The sequence below is a fragment of the Aspergillus tanneri genome, assembly GCF_003426965.1.
Source record: "Aspergillus tanneri strain NIH1004 chromosome Unknown AapTan_3_pilon_pilon_pilon, whole genome shotgun sequence".
Taxonomy (NCBI): Eukaryota; Fungi; Ascomycota; class Eurotiomycetes; order Eurotiales; family Aspergillaceae; genus Aspergillus; species Aspergillus tanneri.
This window is the reverse complement of record NW_022984630.1, coordinates 3308372-3325021: the sequence shown is the minus strand read 5'-3', so window position 1 is coordinate 3325021 and position 16650 is coordinate 3308372. Positions and strand designations below refer to the sequence as shown.

At 48.8% G+C, this 16650-nt stretch overlaps 7 protein-coding genes across 7 annotated transcripts; 3 read left to right on the top strand and 4 right to left on the bottom strand.

Moving 5' to 3' along the window:
* Nucleotides 1-802: 802 nt before the first annotated feature.
* On the bottom strand, nt 803-3945 carry ATNIH1004_004902 (putative MFS transporter; the record flags this gene model as incomplete). Its single annotated transcript, XM_033569567.1, has 9 exons — nt 803-1799; nt 2196-2294; nt 2347-2551; nt 2607-2669; nt 2730-3072; nt 3119-3163; nt 3221-3438; nt 3504-3615; nt 3679-3945. The coding sequence occupies 9 exons, from the start codon at nt 3943-3945 to the stop codon at nt 803-805; spliced, it is 2349 nt and encodes a 782-aa protein (XP_033428373.1).
* A 954-nt stretch (nt 3946-4899) lies between these two features.
* ATNIH1004_004901 (uncharacterized protein) lies at nt 4900-5343 on the bottom strand (the record flags this gene model as incomplete). The annotated part of the gene is made up of 2 exons (XM_033569566.1): nt 4900-5091; nt 5332-5343. 2 exons carry the CDS (start codon nt 5341-5343, stop codon nt 4900-4902), a joined length of 204 nt encoding a protein of 67 aa, XP_033428372.1.
* A 1669-nt stretch (nt 5344-7012) lies between these two features.
* Nucleotides 7013-8075, top strand: ATNIH1004_004900 (YeeE/YedE family protein; the record flags this gene model as incomplete). The annotated part of the gene is made up of 2 exons (XM_033569565.1): nt 7013-7300; nt 7365-8075. The coding sequence occupies 2 exons, from the start codon at nt 7013-7015 to the stop codon at nt 8073-8075; spliced, it is 999 nt and encodes a 332-aa protein (XP_033428371.1).
* A 278-nt stretch (nt 8076-8353) lies between these two features.
* On the bottom strand, nt 8354-9568 carry ATNIH1004_004899 (glutaminyl-peptide cyclotransferase family protein; the record flags this gene model as incomplete). Its single annotated transcript, XM_033569564.1, has 1 exon — nt 8354-9568. One exon carries the CDS (start codon nt 9566-9568, stop codon nt 8354-8356), a length of 1215 nt encoding a protein of 404 aa, XP_033428370.1.
* A 313-nt stretch (nt 9569-9881) lies between these two features.
* ATNIH1004_004898 (uncharacterized protein) lies at nt 9882-10729 on the top strand (the record flags this gene model as incomplete). The annotated part of the gene is made up of 3 exons (XM_033569563.1): nt 9882-10044; nt 10101-10259; nt 10311-10729. 3 exons carry the CDS (start codon nt 9882-9884, stop codon nt 10727-10729), a joined length of 741 nt encoding a protein of 246 aa, XP_033428369.1.
* Nucleotides 10730-11121: 392 nt separating this feature from the next.
* Nucleotides 11122-11868, top strand: ATNIH1004_004897 (putative histone h1.3.; the record flags this gene model as incomplete). The annotated part of the gene is made up of 3 exons (XM_033569562.1): nt 11122-11247; nt 11283-11605; nt 11685-11868. 3 exons carry the CDS (start codon nt 11122-11124, stop codon nt 11866-11868), a joined length of 633 nt encoding a protein of 210 aa, XP_033428368.1.
* A 668-nt stretch (nt 11869-12536) lies between these two features.
* Nucleotides 12537-16399, bottom strand: MSH6 (mismatch repair ATPase MSH6; the record flags this gene model as incomplete). Its single annotated transcript, XM_033569561.1, has 5 exons — nt 12537-13229; nt 13286-15669; nt 15730-15901; nt 15958-16008; nt 16073-16399. The coding sequence occupies 5 exons, from the start codon at nt 16397-16399 to the stop codon at nt 12537-12539; spliced, it is 3627 nt and encodes a 1208-aa protein (XP_033428367.1).
* Between the last annotated feature and the right edge of the window lie 251 nt (nt 16400-16650).

The window sequence follows — 16650 nt, the reverse complement described above, 5'->3', positions numbered from 1 at the left end:
CCACATCGATAGGGTTTGTCGGTATTATCTAGTTACGTTTAGGAACCGTGTTGGCGTAATAGTGTGCAGTAGACATACGGGTATTCAGATGGCGCTTGAAATGGTCATATCGTTGGAAATTCAAGCTGCATATCCTGCAGGTCCATTCTCTATTCTGCACTTTCAACGATTGGCTCTGGGTTGGCTCGGTCATAGTGGGCAGGACAGAAAGGTAATCGGGGACAGAAACGACGCGTATCCACTGTCGCCATATACAGAGGTGTTCCTCATCCACCGAATAGACCAAAGAGCCGACGGATCATGAATGAGGCCGACTGGAGTGAGTTGAGAGGAGAGGAGAGGAGGAATGGTGGAATGAAGTTCGGGCCGCGTCCAAACCCCGTCGGGTTCCCCCACAGCCGATCCTCCCTGACGTATTAAACTGGCACGGTCATAATGTAATTTTGGTAATCGCAGTACGGAGTACAGGCATTTGAAATAGTTCTTAAATCACTTCTATTCAATAAAAGAATACAGATAAGCAGTTTAGCGACAAAAAGGGACTAATGTAGTTGTGAAAAAGTGAATGGGGAATATCTCATTGATGCATTTGATTAATGTTTGTGTTGACAGGGGGGAATATTAAGTAAATGTTTAAAGGATCTAGGTCTTTGAATATAAGTATTAGAAGCATTTATAATACTGCCCATTCATAGGTTCTGTTGAATTACAGCAATCCCATTTAGACACCATCAGAATTGAGGAAATTACAAACCATCACAACAAGACTTATAAACTCCAGTGTGGCAGAATCTCTCCAGATTCAATCCCAAATGTCTCCCCTGATGGCTGAATCCCTCAGCCATTCTTGACAAACAGCAATTTCGTCATCTTGCCGATCTTCAGGCAGGTCCACAAGAATCATATCCAGTTCAATTCCATCGTACAGTCCTGGAACCACACGACTCCCCTCTCCGGCCCGAGAAGCCATCAATCGTCCATAGAAGCTTGTCATTGACTCCATATCCTCCCCAGACGGGTATTCAACGTTAACCATAGCCACTCGACGCAGAGATCCAAAGTTCCACGATTCCAGGGCTTCTGCTTCTTCGTCTTCCATTACATAAGTCAACCCATCTCCTCGTACCAGTACCAGCTGCGCCAGGGCCGAGCAACGCGTCACGTTCGTGTAGAAATATAGTGTATCAACCGCAAGATTGTACAGCGCCAAACGGCGCAGACCTGGCCATAGTGACCAGACCTCGGGTTCGGACCTGGAATCTTCCATGGTCGCTAGGTAGAGCTCGTCTTGAGCGGAGCAGAACTCCTCAATTGCTGTTAGGCGTTCGAATGCGGTGCGGAGAACCGGTCGCACCCGGTTCTTGTCTTCATACGGATAGAGACGTCGGAGTGGCATGTCGATGACGAGACGTGTTAGGCTAGAGCATACTTTGGCACATAGTTGATCTATGTGCTGCGCAATGTCGAGATGGTCGAGATCATCTTCGGGGAAGGGGGCGAGGAAAAGACCCGGTGAGGGGAGCGAGACAAGTGAAGAGGTGTTGTCGAGAAGGGCCTTGAGACGCTCATGAGAGTCGATGTACAGACAATGTTTGAGAAGGAGATATTGTGATTTTGCCCGGGTGAAGTTGCAGACTAGTGCCCAGCTGCGAAGGGTCTGAGTGATAGGGTCTGAGGGAGAGAATGCCACCGGAACTTTGGATGATGGGATGGTATCATCAATGATCTGCAGAATTATCTCCGGGGGAAGCTTCATCTTGATGGAGGGGTTAATATCCCAGGTTGCCAGAATGAAGAGACTGTGCGGGGAAAAAGAATTGAAGTGGAGCGACCACCAAATCCCGTTGGCGAATCCTTCGAGCACCAGGCTGCCAGATACTATTAGATACCCTTTTCTGCTATTTTATATTACATTAAGTCTATAGACTGCATAGAGCTAGTATCACGAGTTGTTCCCTGTCACTGCTCCCCATATATACGCCGCCCAACTGCCCACGGTAATCATCATCAACACACTGAAACAGCAGATCGAAATCCACCGGCTGCGAAGAGAATGCGTTACAAGATGATGATCACGAATTCTGGCTATGATATCCGGTCCTTTAGTCAGCCGTTGTTTCCTGGTCCACTGCAGTGGAGCCAAGTTGTCACTCATCATGGCCCCGATTAAAATTGCTGAACCTACAGCAACCGACCCTGCAGCTAGGAAAAGATAGGCTCGCACCACTCGACGGTATGAGTCATTGTCGGCGTCCTGCAGCGCCCCAGTGATAATGCGAACAATAATGCTCATCCTGCCATGGTTGTCAGCGTGGAGCTCTCTGTTCGACAGGCAGTCAAGCATACGCGTTGTTCATTGTAACCTTGAGGGCATACGCAGACCCAAAAACCGATTGATGCCAAAGCGTTGCGCGGATGCTGTCAATGACAGATGTTGGTCCCAGGGACATGGCAATGGCGTAGATACCAAAGGATGCGGCGGTTCCAGATTTGGTTGTCGCAAAGTTCACTAAGGTCATGCTTAGGAACATACCGATTCCACACAGGCATACTAATGGAGTTAGGCGCTTGGTTGGGGCGATAACAGTCGTCAAGAACTAGCTTACAAACACTTGCTCGGTTCCCAAGGACATCGATGAACACACCCAAACATGGTACCAAAAAGAACCCTGAAAAGCATGAATGCCATCGCTGTAGTGGACATTGAGTACTAGATCAGGGCGTCTCACCTGCGTACTGCGACAGAGCGCTATACCATCCCGCCTTGATTGAGTCGACATTGAATCGCTTCTCCGCCAGTTCGGTTGCATTTTGGCTAAAAACGGAGGCAGTGCTCGTCTGAAAGAGGGAGAATGCCATAATCGACCAGAACATCCATGGCAACTGGAACATCTTCTGGAACTCGAATTTCTTATTTTTCTCTGTCAAGGGTTCCTTAGTCGCTGCATCCTGTCTGCCCCTATAATGGTCGTTGCAGTAGCGGTTGAAAAACCAGAAAACGAGGGTGGCAGCGTTGGTAAACAAGTTCATGAAGACAGAGGTCCAGAAGACCCAAGAAAAGTTCCCGGTGTTCTATTCCTGTGAGATCCTGTCCATCAGGTGGAACATATATACCTACCTTTGCAATGACATTGGCTGTGGACTTTCCAACGAAACCACCGATCTGCATTACAAGGTCAGACTAATAACCTGGATACAAGGCTGACGCGAAGAAGCCAACTTTTCCAATAGCGAGCTCAAATCCAAGTGTTGAGGCAAATCCATTGCTGGGTGGGAACCATGAGGAAAACATCTTGTACTGGGCAATCTGCGTGGCGATATCTCCCAATGCCAGGATGACGCGGCCCCCGATCATGAATTTGAAGGCACGAACGGTCGTTGCGGCAGCGACCAGGATCGATCCGATGGTGTATACAATATTTCCATATACAATCATTCCTGCGTAAGAGCAAATCAGATTAGCACAAGATAGGTTCTCCACGGGGTTGAGGAGGTCGACACACCGGCGCCTCCAACGCGATCTGTAATCACCCCACTGACGAGCAGGAGTAAGGTCGCCATGAAGTTCTCACTCGCTTCTAGGAGGGAGAATTGAGTATTAGATATGTGCATTTTCTATAGCCGGTCAGTTGGGCTATACCACACGCATTTACGAATCCCTAAAGTAACCGGAGGTACCTTTTTGATGGTGCTTTTCATTGCGCCTGTGACACCTGAACTCCAATGAGACCCAAAGCTGATGCAAGATATGAGGAACACGGCAAAGAGTTTCGCCCACAGTGGCGGCGGTCGCTTCCCCCTATTTTCATCTTCGGTCTCAGATCGTTCTATTGGAGGCGAAGATACCACCAGATCTTTTGTCTCCATTGCTGATTTTTCCAACTGCACGGTGTTTATCTGCGGACAGCCTTCGAGGTCGAGAAAATATGACCGTAGGTTGGGCATGGTGGCAATACCGCTAAATATAAACAAGATACTGCACATCTCACCGAAAACCGCCGAGACGGTGGGCTGTGGATCTGACCTAAGTGCATTGGGAAGTTGGTGACCCAATCGCATCAGATAAGATTTGCCTGGACCCTTTGGGAAAGCCGAGTGGGACGATAGAATGGAAATGGATATTTTCGTTGGTCGTTGTAAACGCCAAGGATGCTGATTCACCGTCTATGAATGATTGATAAGATCGGAGGCTCTCCGAGACCTGACAAATGGACCGGCCACGTGGGAATAAACCCTAATGGACTCTATGTATAGGAGTGCTTCCTATGATAGCTAGTATAAGACCTAAAGATACCTATTTTAACCTAGACAAATCCTAAGAAGGTACAGTACAGATTTAAATCGAGAGACGGTACAATTTCTCCCTCAGGCTGTCTATGCTTTCGAGCTCACTTTACTCCTAAGGCAGCTCTACTCTACGGCAGCTTCACTCATTTCAAGCACCGATGTAGCAGCTATTTTAGGCCCGTGTCTTGTCCTGCAGACCGACTTACTACCAGAGGGGCCCCTGGCCACGAAAACGGAATTTCCGAAGCGGCACCACTTTTCTACTACATAGGTTCATACTTCCAATCACTAATGATGGGCTGGCATGTAAACAAAGAGTTAAACTGCATATCAAATATAGTACTCTTAGCATCTCGGTTATTCTGTTTTATGGCAGGGTTACTAGTTACAACTAATATACTTACAAGTAAGCTTAATTGCCTCTAAATAAGTCTTAAGCAGTTGGCAGTGCTCCGGCAGAGCACCTCTAGTTTTAATTTCCAGGTGAGAATTCCATATCATTTAGGTAATAATCCAGGCTTCCTGCACGACTCCAGCTGGCCAATTGCCACTCCTCTCCCGACTACATACTTTCAAAGCAACTGTATCATCCGAGCAAGTGACCAGGATCAATCAAAGAACAATAATGTCATCACGGTCCATGACGTCCTTCACCTTATCCTTTTTCATTTCTTCCTGCTTGGACTTTTCACCTTCACTGTCTTCGATGATTTCCTTTTCCAAGAGACAAATCCGATATTTCTTCCGCTGACACTCGAGCTCCTCCCTCTGCAAGGCGCACAGCAACCGGTCGACTTCCTCCTCCTGACAATGTGAATAGACGTTAGTGTGGCTGTAGATAACTTTGAATATATAAGAAATAGGAAGGAAGGATAAATCACATGCCTTTTGTTCTTTGGTTTTTGGCTTCTTGCTTTTGCTCCGGTGAGACAGTTTCTTTCGCTTGGTAGTTTTGGAACTAGCATTGAGTACGACTATCCTTGTTGACTATCTTTCCCCATCCTTGGTCAGTGTGTTTTTAGGAGTCTGGGAGAGGAAGTGTACCTTGAGAGGCATTGTGGGATATGTGGTCGTTAATGGGATGATAGGGTGTTTGTTGGATAGAAACGTTGTGTAAGTAGGATTCTACTTTGGCACTGTAGTGTTGATTCATGGAGATAGTGGAAGGAGAAGTGGGAAGATGGATAGGAGAGAGAGAGTTAGAGGTGTGAATGGTATCCATGGTGAAACTATGATGAATTCGCTGCTATATACTTTCAGTTTATCTAGTATCTAAGTAGAGCAATAAACAATAGCTTTACTATATTACAATAATGTTACTCGTATACGTCTGTTTTTACTCTTCAGCACCAGCATCATGCTTTCTGCGATGAATAAACACGCTGCGGGTCTGTTAATTCCAGACCTAATAATTCTGTGCATATGTACACCGGTAGGAGTGTTTTCCACTCGGAGGTGATCTCAAATCGTAGGATTATTTCTAGTGTGTCGTTAAATTAACACCCTGTATTGGTAATTGTCAGGTATACCACCACTAAACCTCAAAAAATTAATTCTGCCGATTTTTTGAAAATTTATATATCCCTCTTTATGCACAACACAACTAACTCACGGCTGGCCACTTTTGCAAGCCTTGAATTGTTTAAAAATACAACAAAACTTAACTACCATCTATTTCCTATTCTAGACTAGCCTAAAACAATTGGATCGGCCTGACTACCTCCCTGACTGTCTCTTCCACGCCCGCTCCTCATCCATGTCCATATTCAGGATCGATCGGAATATTAGGATCGGCTGAATAGTCAGACTTAATAGTATTATGTATTAGGATCATCTCATAGTATATCAGGTATTGTATTAATATGTTTATTTGAAAGCTTTAAGCGATGATATTTTTATTGAAATGTATAATATGAGTATGACTACATTCCTAGAAGTAGAAGTGGCTGGAGAAGCGTTTATTTTAGTATTCCACATTCCTAAATGGGTTAGGCTAGGTGTAGGAATATCAATACGTGGTGGTAATTTAATAAGTTCTATTTCGTTCTCTTTCTATGGATGATTGCCTCAGACTATGTAATATCCATCCAACTGTGCTAAACGTATCTCCAGGACACCCTTTGGTGTAAGTTACGGCAGTCCCATCATTCCGATTGGCCAAGGGAGAGGTCCCCGGAAATCGCCGAGTACAACACCCCGTGGATACTTACCGGCGCTCCTGGCGTGGAGATGCCGAGCAGAACCAGAATAGACCGTACAATGCATTGACGAATGCAGTTCTGCACAGGACATGCAGGACAGTGTACGTACCCACTCGAGCAATGAAATCCCCCTCTCGGGAAGCAGACTTAGTCTCGGGGACCTGCATGCGAGGGGACGGTGACTAGCTAGTATTGACTCTGGAAACGCAGGGTGTGTTTAGTATACCGAAGTACCAGAGACGCTCGCGATGTACATATATATACATACACGCCAATGATCAGACTACATCAATATGTACATTCTCAGATATGGATGGTTATCCTACGGTCTTCCTGTAGACGGCACAGTCCCCGAGAAGCGTAAACTTTCTTTGCTCGGGGACCACTGGGCTTGACGTAATAACGTCAACAGCGTCAATCTGGTCGCCGACTACATCCCCTACATAGGAATCGATGAACCTCTTAATTATTCCATCGCATACCATTCGATCAAATCCAATTAATTGATCTCACCGCCTCTGACCATGTTTACTCCCGTGCATACCTCCCTGGGAGCCCTCCTGCTCTTTCAAGGGTCTTCGAGTTTGCTCCTTCACAACGGTGCCATTTTTGGCATCTCCTCCCTGCTTTCAGAGTGCGTCTTCAACCCAAGCCGCCAGAATGTGCCCATCGTTGCCGGTATAATCTCTAGTATTGCGCCCATTTGGATCTTCGTGCCGTCGTTAATCCCCAATTATCCGCCGGCACCGAGCTCCTGGGCGTCGTTGGTCTCCACGCTCGGGGCTGGGTTCTTGCTGGGCTGGGGCACAAAGGTGAGACAGGTCCCATTTCTTCAGCGACCCCCGCGGACGTATCTAACACTTGCCCACGTTCTAGAATGGAAAAGGTTGTACCTCCGGCCACATGCTCTGTGGTCTGTCGCGTCTGTCGCCGCGTTCTTTTATCGCAACCGCCATTTTCTTCACTACCGCGCTCCTGACGGCCAACGTGGTTTCTGGAGGGCAGAACATCCCGCCCTGTCCGGGAGACGTACCCTGCTACACACCGGTATACCCCTCGACGGAGGAGCTCATGTTCATGGTCGGCACGACTATCCTCACCTTCATCACCAATTCCTTGGTGGTGGCCCGGGTTTTAGAGCGATCGGAGACGTCGACGACGATATTCGGCTACGTGGCCGGCCTGCAGTTCGGTATGGGCCTCTTTTTCTCGGGGCTGGCGGATCCCGCCAGGGTTCTGCAATTCTTCGCCTTCCTGACGGACACGTCTCGGTTCGATCCTTCGCTGGGTCTCATTTTTGTCTTCGGAATCGGCCCATCACTCATCGTATATTTGTCGACAAAACCCGGCCAAAACATTTCCAACACGGCGAACAAACCAGACTGTCCAACTCTGGCGGAGAACTGGCGACTTCCCACCACCACTGTCGCCGATATAGATTGGCGATTTGTCGCTGGGGCGGCGGCCTTTGGAGTAGCTTGGGGACTACGAGGAGTTTGCCCGGGTCCCGCGATCCTCCGTGCCGTGCTGCAGCCAGCGTGGGGCCTCGCTGAGATAACGGGGTATCTGATGGGTAATCTGCTTTGAAGGGTTTGACTTTCACTCTCTTAACTGGGATGGGTCTTCGTCATGCCAGGGTGAGTCACCGGGTCCCCCGCAGCCATGGCCTAGGTACAGGGTCATCTGGAGTTGGAAACGAGCGGAGTCGCTGTTCAAAAGCTATACAGACAAACCAATGTCAGCGCGGTTCACCAGCAGCAGGACCATAAACTGTAACATATGTAACATGTATTATACATATCAAGGATACATATCAAGGGCTTGGTAGTGCGACTGGAAGAAAGAAGTTGAAATTCAGAAAAACCTTACAACTCCGTTTTGTCCCAGGAGGAATCCTTCTGCGCTGAGCGTTTAGTACCCTCATGTTCCTCGCCGCCCGAAGTCGGCATGAAACCCTCCAACTCCATCCACTCGGCCGCAAACGCGGTTACAATCATACTCCAATCCTCGACAGTGTTGCCGTCCAAATGCTCCCCATCGTCCGGTGTACCACGGAGGTTGTGCCATACCTCAGGAAATCCATTTGTAGGATGCGCATCAATCACATGCAGAACCTCCACACCACGGAATAGGAATGGGATATGGTCATCCTGGATAGCGAGGAAGGGCAGAATTTCATGTTCGTTCTTGGAGTCGTCTATAAACCATGCCTTTCCGGGGGAATCGTCGGGGGAGGACTTGAACTGATTTAGGGCTCGAAATCGGCGTTCAAGGGCAGCCATTTTCCGGTATGCCCAGTGCGTCGTTCCAAAAAATGACTGTATCGTAGGGCCTTTAGAACCCAAGAGATCGAGAAGCACAAATAAGGATATTGAGGAAAGCGGGGTCTTATAGGTCGACATGGCCGGGTGGACGTCAGTGTCCCATTGTTCCGCCAGGGAACGAGCCCCATAAAGTGAATCCATATCAGACCACGACTTGAACGCCTCTTCACCATCCAAAAAAATTATTTGGACGCCCTTCTGTTCCTCCAACGATGCGTGTGTATGCCCTTCCTCCTTCATAGCCTCCCACTTTTTTGTCAATGCCACGTCGATGCTGCGCATCGTGTGCATCAGCATAGCGCAGGGAGCGGCGCTGTCTATGGCCCCAATAAACCCCTCCGGCTCGTATTTGCTATCATAATGTGCAACCAGCGTCAGTCTGCTGACATCTCCCGTCTTCGCCCAAGGGGGATCACGGGACGCAATGAGGTTGACAAAGGGGACTTCCTTGCCCTTTGAAATTGGAGTCGTATACGTAGAGTTCTGGAACTGAATGTTCCAGTCGGGAAGCGATGTGCGAATAAAGTGCGTGAAATGGTTGAGGACGGCCGTCGAGCCTTCGGTGCCAGAGACCCGGGGCCTCAGGATGGGCGACAACAGAGCTCCATGATGGATGTCAAAATCGTCTTTCGGGCGAGGAAGGTATTTCAACGTCTCATCAGAGATGGCTTGATACGCGTATCCCCAACGTAGTAGGAAGGATAGCCCAATGTAGAACCAAAAAAAGGGACGCATAAGGCTGTAGGTCGATGACATTGTGCAATGGTCAATGCGCTTTCATGGCCAGAGGCGTAGTTCGTAGAAGAAGCTCCCCGGTTCCCGTGGGAGAGAGAATAGAAGAAGTAAGATGCAGCAAAACGCAGTAGAAACAGGAGGGAGCTAGTGACGATGGACTGGGCGAGTGGTCTTTGATGTAACTTTCGATGGACCTCCGGAGTTGTTATCGAGCCGAGCAATGCCAAGTCTCGTCACGTTTCGGCATCACCTGCTTTGCTTCCGCTTTCTTCTGTTGTTCGCCTCGACAATCCATTGAGACGCTTTCCCTTTTCTCCATATCATGCTGTCGACAATGAGGCTGCGGCCTCCGATTTTATCCCATCTGCGCATGTCGATTCCCCGAACCGGCCGGGGAGATCTCGGCAGCAGAATGGTTACTCGGAGACTTGCGACACAAAACCGAAGCTCTACGCCGCCAACCACGACAACGTATGCGAGGAGCACACTTCAAAAAGGTATGCAGATCCACAATGGGTCAATGCAAATAAACATTGTTAATATGAAGTTGCAGGACCTCCTGAACGAATTTTGCTCTATCATGCTGGAAATGGAAGGATCATGTTTCTCGGAGCGTTGCGGATCACCACCATCCTCCTCTTTGGATTTACATGCATCTTGGGAGTGCCAGCTATGGAGATGAGTGGCGAGCCGTGGTATAAGAGTGCTGCTCGTATGTATTTCGACTGCCTTGGTGGAACCGTGGGTTAACTGTTATCTGTAGTTGTACTTGGAAGCGCCATTCCAATGGTTTTTGTGGCCTATACTGGCGCCCCATTTGTGAACTTTGTCCACCTTGCGCTTCCTGTTTTTGCTCGACAGTCACGGGAAAAGACGATTCAATACGCAAAGAACCTCCCCCCGACAGCTACACTTTATATCAACACGATGAAAATCTCTACTGGCTCCTTTCAGACCTCGGTGCGACTGGGGGACTTAGCTTATGCCACGGATCGCTTTCGACCGGTGACTTTTCAAATCACCAAGGAGCCTCTTCCTGGCCGGTTGACATGGCTTACCCCACGGAAATTCTTTGCCGAACCACACAGTTCTCCTGGTCACCCTGCCCCGGCATTCTATCCCCAGCTATGGGAGCCTGTATACAAACAAATCCAGAGTCGAAGGCTACCCGTGAAGAAGTAATATTGGAAACCTGACATATAATAATGATGTCTTATGGACTGCCCTGTAATTGTAGGCAAATTCCAGTATGCGGGCTCTGGTGACTGGTCATTCACCGGCGCGGTTTGGAAGACCCTCCACAGCACGTTCAGTTTCAGTTCACTTTGTCTTTCCCTCAGTTGTGCTGGAATTCCCCCGCCTATCTCCCCAGGAATCTTTTCCACTGCCTCACTTCACCTCAGGATCTCTTGCCTGTTCTCTTTATTTAGTCTCCCCCCTTTCCTTCCTCCTGCCCAACAGCACCTTTCTCTCTCCAACTTCCTCTTTATTCTTTCCTCTTTCTTCAACAACTTCACGCGTTTCTCCTGTCCACTATTTTCATCCGCGATAAAAAAACTAGTTGACCTTCAGACATGTCTTCTGGAGCCAAGGCCAAGCCCGAGGGCCTGCTGGGTCTCTCCTTGGCCGAAGCAAAGGCCATCCTGCTTGGTTTGCTCTGCATGGATGAAGGTGGCAAGGCAAGTAAGCGATGGTCTGCAGTCGGCTTCAGCCATTCTAATGCGTTTTTCTACAGTTGGATGCCGAAAAGCTTGCCCAGAGAGGCGGCTATAAGAACGGTGCTTCTGCGGGCACTTCCTACCGTGCTGCGAGACGCAAGCTTAATGAATACAGTGCCAACTTTGAACAAGAAAGTCTTTTTGTGACTACCAATACTGAAGCCGCTCCGATCAGTGCGGCCAACACTCCCAAGAAAACCCCTGGGAAGCGCAATAAGGCTGCGGCTGACATTGAGGGTGCCGACAATGAGAAAACCGAGTCGCCTAAATCAAAGCGCCAGAGGAAGACCCCCGTTAAAAAGGGTGCTGCTGCAAAGCTCAAGGGCATCCCCGAAGAGAAGTGCGTAAAATTTTCCCTTACCTCCTGGCTTTTTCACATGCCACAGCATATCATGCTAATTCCTTATATTGATAAGCAGTGAGGATCAGGACATGCTCAACCATGAAGCCGATGCCGAAGACAGCAAGAAGGCTGTCAACGTGAAAACTGAAGACGACGGGTTGATGGCCAGACAAGAGATTGATGCCGACAGTGTCATGGGAGAGATCGATATCGATGTCGAGTTGGAGGCTATGGAGTCTACCAAAACTTCCACTATCTAATAATCCGATTCTGTTCACTTGTACAAACAGTCATTTCAGAAAGGGTGATTTGCAATGCCGTACCGTCATATTCTCCTATTTTCACTTTCCTTTCTTCTGTCCTCTCTTGTTATTTTCTATTATCATGTCTCATCTGGAATTGTGTACTATTCTCATGTCTTACCTCATTATGGATGTGAGAATAGGGAACTTTACAGTCAAGGATGGGGGTTATTTGAAACATGGGTGTTCAGATCCTCTATTTTCTAGTATTAAGATGCGCTGGAATGGGGCTACCTGTCCTGACGCGTCAATATGACTAACTAGTGATAGAAGGAAATTGACACAAGTTCTAATTATTACCGTAACTCCGCAGTCTGCATGTGGTTGTAACTGTGAATCTATCAGGAAGCACGGAAGACTCTCTTGCTACGAAAACACAACAGGAAACCGGAGAATTTTTATTATACCTCTAGCATCATGACTATATAGCCGAAATACATCTAACCTTGGGCATTAAGTCCCCCATCTGAGACAAAGAAAACATGAAAGCTACCCGAAACAACGCCGTTCAGCAACGTGCAAGTTAAAATAAAGTAACAATAGCAGAAGAAAATTCAGACTAACCATATAGGTAGAGAATATTAGACATCCACGAGGACCTCTTGGTCACTTACAATGGAACCAAATCATAGAGCTTCGATGGCTTTACGGAGCACTTCCAAGCTACGCTCGGAGACTTCAGCGTCGATATCAGCATCTGATGACTCACGAAGAGCCCATGCTACATCGCTCCACCAGCCCAAGCCGACGAAACCGCCGCCCTTTCGGCGCTCAAGGCTCTCTTTCAGACGACTTGTATGTTCCCATTGTTTCGCGGCATCCTCCGCCGTCTCGATGACCTTCTTAGGTATACCGCACATGGACGCACAATGCATTCCAAAACTGCCCTCTGCGACACCTTCCTCCAGCTTGTAGAGGAAGGTGATACGTTTTTCCTCATCATCAACATGGATCTTCATCCGCTTCGGAGAGATTTCAGGATGTCCTTCGAATTCAGCCGCGAGGGAATGGTAATGCGTTGCGAAGAACCCCAGGGCTCCAATATGGGTGGCGACATGATGCAGGACCGCTTGAGCCACAGCCACTCCATCGTAGGAGCTAGTTCCACGTCCCAGCTCGTCCAGAATGACGAGCGAACGGGGTGTAGCTTCGGACAGGATCTTCTTAGTCTCAGACAATTCTACGAAGAAGGTCGACTGTGCCGCAAAGATGTTGTCGTTGGCACCCAGACGAGACATGATGCGATCAACAGGAGTCAGCCGGGCAGACTGGCAGGGCAGGTAGCAGCCGATCTGGGCCATTATCACCGCTACGCAAGTCTAAGAACACCTTAGCGAAAGTATCTCTAGAAATGTGAACAAAAAGATTAACATACCATCCGAAGAACAGTGGACTTTCCGGCAGCATTGGCTCCGGTAAGGAGATCAATGTTGGCGCAGTCACCTCCCAGCCTGACATTATTGGGAATGAAATCGTCAACTGAAGAGAGGAGGCATGGGTGCCGCAGCTCCTCGAACTCCAGGACACTCCGTTTGTTATCAACGAACATAGGACGGCAGCTAGGTTCACCCAACGCGGCCGAAGCTTTAGCCAAGCTGATCAAGCAATCCAGATTGGAGATGACTTTGACAGCTGTGAGCCAGACAGCATAGTGCTCATCAAACCGTGCATAGAATCGGCCAGCGACTTCCTTCACGATCTGACTGTGTGTCTCCTGAGCTTCCTGCAACCTGCGAATGAGAGCCCGCAGTTCAGGAAAGTAGTAACGTTTGACTTGCTTGGTGGCAGACATCTGGTCCCAGCTCTTGGGAATATTCTTCACCTTAATCGGCACCTCAAGCTGATAAATTTCTTTACCGTTGTCCTTGTAACAGATCGCGCTGGATCCAAACTCGCGACGTGTCCGTTTGAGCAGATCATCCAGTCCTTTGTGCAATTGCTCAATACGGTCCTGTGAGCCATCAAAGTCTTCTTCAACCCCTGGTTTGGGTACTAGAATACCATTTTCTTTGGCTTTGGTACGGTCAAATGCCGTTTTCCAATACTCAAGCAAGTCGCTCAAATCGGGCATGCCACTGATCAGCCTGCCGATAACGCCTTCTCCTGAGCCGCTTTCCTTCAGCAGGCTCATCGTGTATTCAATCTGCTCGAACCCTTCTAGCACACGCACAAAGTCTTGGGCTTTGCAGTTAGCTGCATGGATACGAGAGATCAGACGTTCCAAGTCAGGCATCTTGGTCAACTGCGAGGAGAACTGATCTCTGATGCTTGGGTCTGCATTTAAGGCATCGACGGCATCTAGTCTGGCATTGATCTTCTGTGTGTCCACGAGGGGGTGGCAAACCCACTGCTTGAACATCCGTTTACCAAAGGGGGTGATGCAACGATTCAGAAGCTGGAATAGTGTTCCATCTGCGCCACCGTCAAATGAATTGGCGAAAATCTCCATGTTAATAAGCGTTTGGCCGTCCAGGACGAGGCTAGATGCTTTCTTGATCGGATCGTACGACGAAAAGTTGCCAATTGTTATCAGATCACGGTCAAGTTTCAGAACTCGGAGATATTGGACCAAGGCCCCGAATGCGGACATGAGAAATTCCTTATTACGAGCTTCCCGAAGAGGTTCAGGCCACGCCTTGAGATTATCATCGTCCTGTGAGACAAAATACTCGCTCACATCAAGCTCCTTGACCGTGATTTCGGCCTCCCAGAACTCCTTTCCTGGTTTTAGGTAGTTCCATATCGTCGTGGGCCCGGTGTTGTTTTTCAAAATTCGAAGAGCCCTAGTTGAGATTGTGGACTTCTCAAGGAGTAATTCCTGCGGACGAGTCTGCGCAACAAAGGTTTCAAATTTTGTCATGTCGGCATCATCTCTAAACTCGGACAGGAAAAACTGGCCGGTGGCGGTGTCAACGAACGCAATGCCAAACGTCGGAAGATCGTCAACGATAGCTTCTTTGATTGCAACACAGTAAGTGGACATATCATCCTGGAGCATAGATCCCTCGACCAGAGTACCGGCCGTGAGCACACAGGCAAGCTCTCGTCGAATGATCTTGTCCTCTTTGCCGCCCTTCTTCCCATCTCTCTCGCGCATCTCTTTGCCTAGGGCAGATTCGGCTTGGTCCACACGGGCAATCTTGTATCCTTTGGCCACAAATTGATTTGCCCAGTGATCCAAGCTCATTTCGGGGACACCGACCATCCGCATGTTGACACGATCAGTGAGTTTGAGATCGAACAGTTGGTGGCCGATTGTGGCGTCATTCTCATAGAGTTCATAGAACTTGCCCTTTTTGAAAAAGACGACAGTGTCCCAGAACTTCTGCTTAATCTCCCAGTATTGCTTCTCGAATGGAGAAAACTTCGTCCAGGCCAGCGGGGGTATGTACAGGGTGCGAGGATCATACTCGGGGTGACCTGGGGAGTGGCCATCAATATCTCGAATGTTTGCCAACCAAGGGTAGCGCTGTTCGGGTTCCGTGAGATGCGCTTTCTGATTGGCTGCACCGGATGAACTCTTCGAGGAGGGCGGAGGCGTTCGATTCTGGCGAGGCTCTGAGTTATCCGGGTCGTACGTCCACTTAATGGCGGAGCCGGAAGAGGCCTCCGGTATATCTAGATCTGGGCCGTCCTCCATCGAAACTGGAGGCGGCAGAGATGAGGACTTGCTTTTCGGTTGGACCGAAGGTCTTTTGCGCTTTTTAGCGGGTTTTACCTCCTCATCTGACTCGTCGGCAACGATAAAGCCATCCATCTCTGTAAACCGTTAACATTTCCCCAAACACAATTAAGGGCGCAGTGAGAAATAAAACGAACCATCATCGGAATAACCGGCATACTCTCCGCCCTGATCAAACTCGTCATCGCTGTCAGGAGCGGTCTTTCTCCTTTTCGATGCCCCGTTGTTCCTCCGACCTGGGCGAAATATAACTTCGTCGTCATCCTCGCCTTCGGAGTCAGATTCCGCATAGTTTACTTTCTTCTTGGTCTAAGAACTATTAGTACCAGCGAATCCCAGAAGCAGAAAAAATGTCAATAACGCACCCGACCAGACGGCGAGGCAGTCTGCTTTTCGGCCTGTCCATGGGGGCTGGTCTGCGGCTCGACCACGCTATTAGCATCCTTCTAGCAAGTACGGCCAGGGTACCACGCATCACACCTGAAATTTATCTTCATCCTCCCCTTCTGGTAATGCTAGATCACTGCTGGGGACGGGAGTCAAGCCCGAAAATTGCGGAACACTCCTTTTCTTCGCTGCCCCTGTGCCAGCGTTTGACGTCCGCTGCTCTGAGGCTCTCTGGGCCGGTGACGACGCGGGCTCCGCGTTGCGAGCCGTTCCTGGAGTCGAAGGGGATGATTTTTGGAAAAAGCCGAGAATTGACTTTTGATTTCGCATGTTCTGGGTGCTGGGGGTCGTTCGTTTTAACGCCCCAGAGGGAGGGGTCGCGGCGGTGGGAGAGGACGTGGCGGGCGCTCCTTTGGCCATTATGCATTAACGATGGCAAGAATAGGACCTTCAAAGGTTAGACTATAACATGTCATGTCATATGCAAATAGAGACCATTGCACATAGAAGAGCGGAGTAGATAGGGAATCACAGAGGGAGGAGAGTCGACGCGGAATGTCGAGGCGGAAACGGGACGTAGATCTCAGTCACGCGTCGACGCGTTTAGTGTTTTCTGCCGGTACATCCATGATTACTATCTACCGAACTTGACTTGAAGACTGGTTTTTTAT